At 38.1% G+C, this 8,929-nt stretch overlaps 1 protein-coding gene across 2 annotated transcripts; it reads right to left on the bottom strand.

The window, feature by feature from the left end:
* Positions 1 to 453: 453 nt before the first annotated feature.
* On the bottom strand, positions 454 to 7,669 carry LOC147397335 (two-component response regulator ORR24-like). 2 transcript variants are annotated; one of them, XM_086452910.1, is made up of 6 exons: positions 7,241 to 7,669; positions 6,475 to 6,627; positions 5,729 to 6,124; positions 5,557 to 5,633; positions 4,181 to 5,452; positions 454 to 689 (listed from the first exon to the last, which is right to left on the bottom strand). In XM_086452910.1, the coding sequence occupies exons 1-6, from the start codon at positions 7,362 to 7,364 to the stop codon at positions 618 to 620; spliced, it is 2,094 nt and encodes a 697-aa protein (XP_086309036.1). In that variant the 5' UTR covers positions 7,365 to 7,669; the 3' UTR covers positions 454 to 617. The 2 variants fall into 2 exon arrangements, with proteins under 2 accessions (XP_086309036.1, XP_086309037.1); XM_086452911.1 differs by lacking the exons at positions 6,475 to 6,627; positions 7,241 to 7,669 and adding an exon at positions 6,283 to 6,463.
* Positions 7,670 to 8,929: the final 1,260 nt, after the last annotated feature.

Below are 8,929 nucleotides of genomic sequence, written 5' to 3'. Positions count from 1 at the left end.
GCCCATTTTTGGATTCCGGCTTTTGTAGGAATTTGAAAGTTACGTACACAACAAACCTAAATTTTCAAGCACTTTAAAAACGATATCTGAACTCTTACGGGCAACATTCATGATTTTAAAACTCATCTTGACATCTGATTTATTTGAGTTGTCTTGGACGAGATTTAGAACAATGCCTTCGAGTCGGAACAAAATACACCTTTGAGATGACTTGCCAACTTGTCTCATTTGTGAACAATACCGAGATGACTCGTTCGTCACGGACGAGATTTAAAACCATGGTAACATTTGAGTCTTGGGAGATGCTTTGTTGACCATTTTGTCAACTTTTATGCACCCCCACTCCTGCCCGCACACACACACAAAGTGTAGAAGAAAAAGATAGGATGTGTTACACATGTTTAGTGTTGGTGTTTACAATTGTCACCCTTGCGAGAACGTTAAGAAAGAATATAAGGGTCAAGCCAATCGATAGCAATTGGAATTAAGAAACTTGCACAGATAAACAATTGATAGAAGTTGAAGAGATTACAAGATGATACAAACTCCTTTAAGGAGGGCATTTATGTTGTTATATAACCCTCCTTTGGCCTTAGGAGGTAACAGCTACCAAAGTTTCACATACATGTTCTGACAGGGTAAGTGTCGTACCCGACATCTCCACTCATTAACATAACTTCCTCGTGTTCCTGCATCACATAAATCTGATACTGTTACCAAATATGCCTGAGAAAAGATTGCAAAGTTAAGACAATGGATACCGACTGTAATAGCTGTAAAAGCTATTTAGAGAATTCGAGATTAATAGACAACAGGGGTTTCATAAGGAACACAAAACAGGATGATGTGTGCATATTGATCAAAACATAATATATATATATAGGGGAGTATTTGGAGGCCCTAAAGAGTGCCAAAATAGGCTGATTTTTCTATTTAAAAAAGAATCTATAGCACGTAAAAAAATAAACTATTGGCCTATCTTGTTTGGCTGTGGGGCTTGCGGAGATGGGGGATCTGTATTACATATCCTCTGCCTAAGTTTCATTTTTTTTAACCAGAGAAGTGTATCCATAGCTTTACTAGATAAATAATTTACTAGATAAATAAATAAATAATGCTGGCCCAAGGATCATATTTTCTACAATTTTGTGGCCCTTTACTCTAATCCTGCTATTTGCAGAAGCAGATGACTTCCAAGAGTGCATCTGATCATTTCCATGCTGAATTTTTCTTGAAAGATAAACACTGCTGAAATGGGAACTATTCTTTTTTTCTTTTGATGACAGGGTGTCTGAACTTACGTCTGACTAGAAGGACCAGAGCCAGACGTTGGGCCAAGGCGTGTGGGTCCCTTTCCCCGAGCACGTGCAACACCCAAATGGGAACTATTCTAGAAGAGGCATTTTTCCTAAACATGGAAAGTTTCCTGATAAACCACATCTCCCCTCCCTCATTCACCATTCCAATGGTTACCATTGAATGGGAAATCTCAAACTTGATCATTTGGAAAGGAAGTAGTCTAATTCTGTTCTAATGGATAACTACCACAAGAAAATTCATTGTAGATTGATCCAAGTGATGTTCTCTCTGCCTGATATTGACGAGTTGAAGCAACCTGCAATAGTAGAAAGACGATGGAAGTTCGCCCAAATCTTAATCATGTCCAAGCCTTGCTACTAATGTATTTCCTCCATTTCTTCTGATTTGTTTCCCCTAGTACCCAATATGAGGGCTGTTGAAGTAGTCCTAGCTTCTTAGGCAAGCTGGGAGCTCAGACTATATAACACTAATTGAATGGTTGATCACTTCAGAAGGGTTTGATTAGCAAATGTGCATTCAACATTTTCCTAGGATTTTTTTTTATATTATATAAGTGCAAAAGATTTTATTAATTGAAAGAAAAGGAGGCTGAGGAGACCCCCATACAAGGAAAAGAGAAGAAAGAACAAACAAACAATACAATAAGCAGAAGCACGGAACAACCCCCCACAAATACTAAGTATCACACAAGGAATCCCATCTGAAAATGAAATCCTGAATGAAATTCCCACAAAGTCCCTGCTCAACTTAGACCAAAAATACAAAAGGCCCAAAATCTCCATAATCACCGATGGGGGCGTACTTTCCTTGCTCTGGAACACCTTGTTGTTTCACTTCTCCAAAGACCCCAAGCAATGGCTGAAGGAAGGATAGCCCACAGAAGATGTCTCTTTCTAAGAGAAGACATTAAAACTCCACCCTTCCAAGAGCGAAAAGAAAGAATGAGGGTAGACCCACTCAACCTTAAAATGAGACAGAAAGAACAACCAAATCTCCCGAGCAAAAGAACAATGAATTACAATGTGGTTAGCAAATTTCCCATTACTTGAAAACAAGAAGCAAAAATTTGGGATAGTTCATCCCCGGATTATCAAGTTATCCAAAGTGAGGATCCTCCCTAAGAAAGCAAGACACACAAAGACTAACACCTTGAAAGGAACAAGGGTGGACCAAATGATGGAAGCCGAGAAAAAGACTTCAAACAATGGAAGCAAGCAATTTATAAAAAGAACGAACTGAAAATCTCTTATCATTTCGCCTTGAACCATTCCCACCTATCCTGCTCATTCTCCGAGAATTGGATCAAACTTACGAGATCAAGAAGAGATGTTACCTCAGTTATTTCCCAATCATTGAAAATCCTCCTAAATCACAAATTCCAAGAGTGAGTGCTACTATTTCGAATTAGACAACGCTTTACTGAGCAATTCCTATGCAGTGAACAAGCATACAAAGAAGGACATTGAGTTGACAGAGATGAAATACCACACCATCTATCCTCCCAAAATTTGACCTTATCCCCTTTCCCTAATCTAAAAGATACCCCCCTATCAAATTGATAAACCCCTTTCATGATCCCCTTCTATACACTACAACCATATGAGCCTTTTGCCACACCGGTATACCAACAAAACCTCTTCTCCTCCTATTTCGCTTGAACCACCCTCCTCCACAAACAACATTTTTCCTCCTTGAACCTCCAAAGCCATTTACCCAAAAGAACTCTATTAGTTAGCCTTAAGCCTCTAATCCCCACATTTTCCTAGGATCGTTTTCATTTTTTTACATTTTTTTTTTTGAAGGGTTTCGTGAATTACACCCACCAAACTGACTAGCTCATCAACGGGAATTATGTTTTTCCTACATGTACAAAGTTCATTTTAATCCAGTCCCATTTAGTAAGTGAGGAGGTTTTGACTCAAAACCAAGACAGGCCTGACCATTAATGATTGAGTATGGTAAAGCACAGGGGCGAAGCCAAGATTTTCTTGTAGTGGGGGCAAACTATGGTTAGTTGTATAGTTGAAGAACTTGAAGATGAATGGTTTCCAATCAGTATATGAGAAGGCCTAGTCAAGAGGCAATGTCATCAACAAAAAATTGAAGGGGGGTGGGGGGACAAAAATTGGAGGGAGGTGAGGGTGTGGGGGCAAATGGGGAGAGAGGTGAGGGAGTGGGGACAAATGGGGCATGTAATTAGTTGAAAATATAGGGGTATCTCAAAGTTCTGTGGGGGCAATTGCCCCCACCAGCTCCTTACTAGCTCCGCCCCTGGTAAAGCATTGTGAAGTCTGATTCTACCCTACCCCACCAAGACTTGTCCATTTATAGCCCTATTAGTAATTGGCGACCAAAGGTGTAAGGATATAAGCCTACCTACAACATAGATCATATAACATTAAGCCATATTAGGGAATCCACCACTTCTAGAATTTTTTTAGTTGTGTTTATCTGATTATAGAACTAAGTCTTTGAACCAAGGATAAGCAGGACGGGAGTAAATGCTTGTAATACCAATGCATATCAATATAATCATCCTGTTTTTAGCATTTATTACCATCTCATACAATGTTCTAACTTAAAATCAATAAACTGAACTGAGTTTCAATGGTTTCTTGAAGCAAGATCAACACACCATCAGACACAAGTCAGACTTTATGCCACTAGGTCACATTACAAGACCAACTCCCCCTAATAACATTTTTCAGCATACAAAGTTACAGACCATTAAATCAGTAACACGGTTCTTTCCATTTATGGGTTTGAGCTTGTGTATCATAACCAAAATATGATATTTCATATATATACGAAAGACATACTTAACGAATATCCATATAGCAAAACAAGATATTGAATTTACCTGTTTAATCATCGCGTTCATTAGATCTTCCAATGAGCCACAACTATTAGGCGTGAACCCACCTTTTGACTTAGTTTGCTCCAAGAGATAATCTTCCTTCAACCTCATCATCGTCCCCGTATCTGACCTCTCCGACCCATTCTGCTGCATGAGAAATGGATTACTACAATTTGACTGGCTAATAATAGTCAAATCCATTTCTCTACTGCAAACTGCATTCTCTTGACCCGAATTCTGGCCTAAGGAACCCATAACACCATGGACAGGCACTGGTGTGTTAAAAGAACTGAAGATAAGATTTGAATTGTGTGTGTAATTCTGTTTATTCTCTCCCCCCTTCTGACGTGGAGCGTAGTTCATATCCTGGCCAACCTTGCCACCCACGTTTGAGATCTTCAAGTTATGCTGAAAATTAATGCCAATTGAGCCAGCTTGGCCATGTGCATCTCTCCTTAAATCTTGAGGCGAAGATACCACATTGGTGGGGGGAACATCAAGCGAGCGACCCCCAATACGTGGAGCCATTGAAGAAATATTCTCTCTCAAGTTACCAGGAGACCGATCAGCATGATTAAAAGAGTTGCTCAATAACGAAGAATTTGATGGAAACCCACCTTGCCAGTTGTCATTGCATCGACCCTGATCAGGTAAATGAGAAGAAACACCGACACCAATCTCAAAAGTTTCCGAGTTATACGATGGCATTATAACAGAAGATTGATTCCCCATACCTCCCTGACTTCGTGCCTGTTGTGGGTTTCCTTGTAACAACAATTGGTTGTTTGACGCATTGAGAAAAGAGTTGCTCGAACTACCAATGCTCACCCCGGTGTCCAGAAAGCCACTAGTAAGTGGAAAAATTGTCGAGACATCATTGGGAACGGAAAATTCTCCAATGTGAGATATGCACTTATTTTGTTGCAATTGATCAATTTCAAATGATGTGGGCATCCCTGTAAGTAAATTCCCATTTTGGCTCCCGAGATTGTTGATGGAGTTTTGGGCACGACCCAATTGGATCATTCCGGAAGAACCAACCCCTTGCAGGCCCAAAGCAGTAGGGGTGTTCAATCTACCAAGCATCCCACCTGGCGGGAACGATGCCAATGAGGGATTTGAAAGGTTCCCTGATCCAGTCAAGGAATGAAAATCTCCAAGTCCGTCCAATGAACGCATGCGCAAATAGGACGGATCTCTACCACCCAAAGCAGCAACCAAGTTAGCTTGCTGGCTCGCCACACAGCTGATCCTTTTCAAGTAAAGCCTATATTTCTGCAGTAAAAAAGTGGGAAAGTAAGCTATAATGAAAAAAAAGAAAAAAAAAGAAAAAAGAAACAGAAGTATGAATGTAACCAAGAAAAGAGAATGGTTTGTGCCTGAAGATGGCTTGCCACATTTTCTCGAGTAATATTGTCTACGTTCATCAAATCTAGTATCTTCTTAGGTACAGCCTCTGCATCAGAAACCCCAAAAAATATTTGGAATTATGGCGTGAAAAGCTCCAAAAATGAATTAAAATACATTACTGATGATGGGAGAAGGACCCACTGTCAACGCCCAAATGATTAACGGCTGCGACAAACTTGCGGTGTAGCTCTACAGACCAAACAACCCTAGGCTTCTTCTGTGCCGACGGGTCCTCGTTTTCTTGTCCATTTTCCTCGAATTCGTCATCATCGTCTTCATTCTGGTCCTTTCTTTTCCTGTTGAGTTTCCCATTTTGATCAGCTTGTCCAGCCACAACAGGTCCTTGTCCACCTTCACCCATACCCTCATGAGGCTTCTCTGAATTATACGAATCCTTCGAATCAAACTTCCTTCTCCTGATTACATGTTGCCATATGTTCTTGAGCTCCTCAATTCGAACGGGTTTCAACAAATAGTCACAAGCACCATGGGTAATCCCCTTCATCACAAGCTTCGTGTCTCCATTTCCAGACAACACTAAGATCATTTAAAAGATTAAAAGTCAAAGTTACATCTCGTCAAGTAATTGCATTTCATAGAAGCTGATCCGTTCCTTAGTTTCTAGAGAAAATTACAAATTACTTTTAGTAAACTTTCTAGAATTAGACACAAAGAAATATAGGCTTGAAGCTAACTTGGGATTACTTCTGTGTAAATCTACAATTCATCGTGAGTAACAAATTGGATAAACTGCAATAAACATCATCAACATCATCATGAAAGCCTTAAACTAGGATCAACAAAACCATATAATTAACCATCCCAAGAAAGAAAAAAATAACACCATTATTACATATAGAAAATCTGAGAGAGGATTCCTTGCTCACTTATGACAGGTAGGTCCATCTCAAGCCCCACAAGCTCAAGAAGCTTAAATCCATCCATGTCAGGCATATGAACATCGCTGATGACCAAGTCGAATTTGTTTTTGTTCTCTCTCAACATGTTTAGAGCATTAACGGCTTGGGTTGTCGTCGTAACTGCAAAAAACATAATCAAATTGACAAAAACTCAACTTTGAAAACTTTCTATGATCCAAAAGGATAAAATCAAAACATAGCCCAAAATCAAAATCCTAATATGGGGTCGTGAAACGATAAAAGCAGAAGTCAGTATGAAATTGACCTCTATGAATTCATGGGAAAAATGAAGATAAATTTGCCTGAATTATGAATAAGGATATCATGAAAACCCCAGTTGGATAAAGTATCTTCTATGCTATAATTTTAAAAAATAAATAAATAAATCTGATCAAATAGAAAAGAATTTCTAGCTATGAAATAACAAAAATAGAACCCTAGAATAGAAAAACTAAGATAAGAACAACTGAGCTGAAAATGAAGGAAACATAGAAAGCTCCTTTGGAGAAATTCCACTTTGATCTAAAAGGGCAAAAACTAAAGACAAAATCCAATCAAATCAACAAAAACAAATGCAAGCAAAAAAATAAAAAATAAAACTATCTGAGTTGAAACTGAAGAAAACATGAAAACCAATCTGGAGAAATTATTGGGAGAATCTAAAAAATCTAAACAACCCATCTCCCAAAAATCACAAACAAAACCAAGTAAGAGTAGAAGGAATCAAACGAACCATGATAGTTGCACTGGCGGAGTAGAGTCTCCAACACGCGCAAGCAAGTGAGATCGTCATCAACTGCTAGAACACGCATACCTACTGGAAACTGATCCTTCGATTCATCATCAACAATCCTCATGTTTCAGTAGAGATTACAACGGAACCCAAATGAAGAACAAAAATAGAGAAGAACCCTTGAAGGATTTTAGCTCTGAGAAATCCCAATATCACAGAATTAACAACCCAACATAAAAAGAGAGAGAGAGAGAGGCCTTTGACCCTCACAGATGAGATGAGGGAAGAAACTTGACATTTTATTTTTTATTTTTTTATTGGGATAATAATAATAATAATCTCTCTCTTACGAGTTTCTTCTACACTGTGATAAAGCGAAGCATAAATAAGAAAGAAGTGATGTGGGAACGCTAAGACCTAAGAGAGAGCGATAGGGGATAAAAAAGTTACCAACATTATGAATTTTTGTTATTCTTTGAGGATGATTATGGAATAATAGGACCCTTTAAATATTATAAAAACCTACAATTTAAGGTTTCTTTTGGGTGTTATTTGGTGCAGTTTATATCACCACTATCAATCATTGATCCCAACCGTTAAATTTGCAATGAAGTCAAAGTCAACTAATCGCATATAATCAATTGTGATGAACCTTTTGATGCAAAAGATGTCCTATAATTTTAATGGTCCCGAACTCCCGATTAATGATTTCTAGTGGGGTTTAAGTTTCATTTCAGATCCAAGTTGGACCCACTAGGTTAACCTAGATGAACCAATGACTTGGTCAAGCAACACGATAGTCAGTCTGAGTGCTTGTGAGTGTGTTAGAGATGTTTTTTTGATGGGTTATAGCCTATATGTTTGGATTGGGAGAAGTGGAGAGAAGAGAAACTCAATCTCTCTCCACCTTGTTTAGATTGACAATGGAGATTTAGGGATGTAATTAGAATTATAGAAAAAATTAAAAAGGTTTCTCTCCACTTTTGAGAAAAAGAAAATTCACCCTTTTTTTTTTTTTTTAATATTCTCTTTAATTTTTTCTCTTCTCCCCCTCCCCCCCTTAACAATCCAAACGAGAGAAATGGGAGAAATTCATTTATTTTCTCCTCTCTTCTCTCCATTTCTCTCAATCCAAGCACAAAGCCTTGAAGGATCCATAGGGGATAGTAGATTATAGGAGAGCCAACGGGTCAAGTCAGGGAGGGTAATAATATACCCAGATCCATAATCCATTATTAAGGGGTATTTCGTCACATAAACAATTTTTCGAAATAATTAGTGCACAACATTAATGAAAATCTATAGAGAATCCTGTAATTTATTTGACTTTTAAGAATTTTTTTTTTCTTTGAAATTCTCTTATTCCAACAACAAGACGACAATAATGATTTGAGGGCAATTCAGGCAACGCCTTGGATATTTGTTGAATATTTTTGGTACCTTCATGTTCAAAATGACAAATCTCTTAACCTTAGTCTTTTATCAAACTAATAAATTACCAAAAACACTTACATGACAAAACTCTCAATTTTTTCAATATTTTTTTTGAAAATACCCATTGTGTCCAATCTCTAACATAAAGAAATTTAACTTTAAACCTCTTCAAGGTTGTCTTCAATCCAACATCAAAAACCTTTTGACGAAACCCTACTTTTTTCTTCTAAAAAATCAATTACCTTTGACCTCCCC

This window comes from Akebia trifoliata, chromosome 8 (assembly GCF_017979445.1).
Source record: "Akebia trifoliata isolate Shusen 1 chromosome 8, ASM1797944v1, whole genome shotgun sequence".
Lineage (NCBI taxonomy): Eukaryota > Viridiplantae > Streptophyta > Magnoliopsida > Ranunculales > Lardizabalaceae > Akebia > Akebia trifoliata.
Note: the sequence above shows the minus strand (reverse complement) of the source record. Positions and strands in the feature narration are given on the sequence as shown.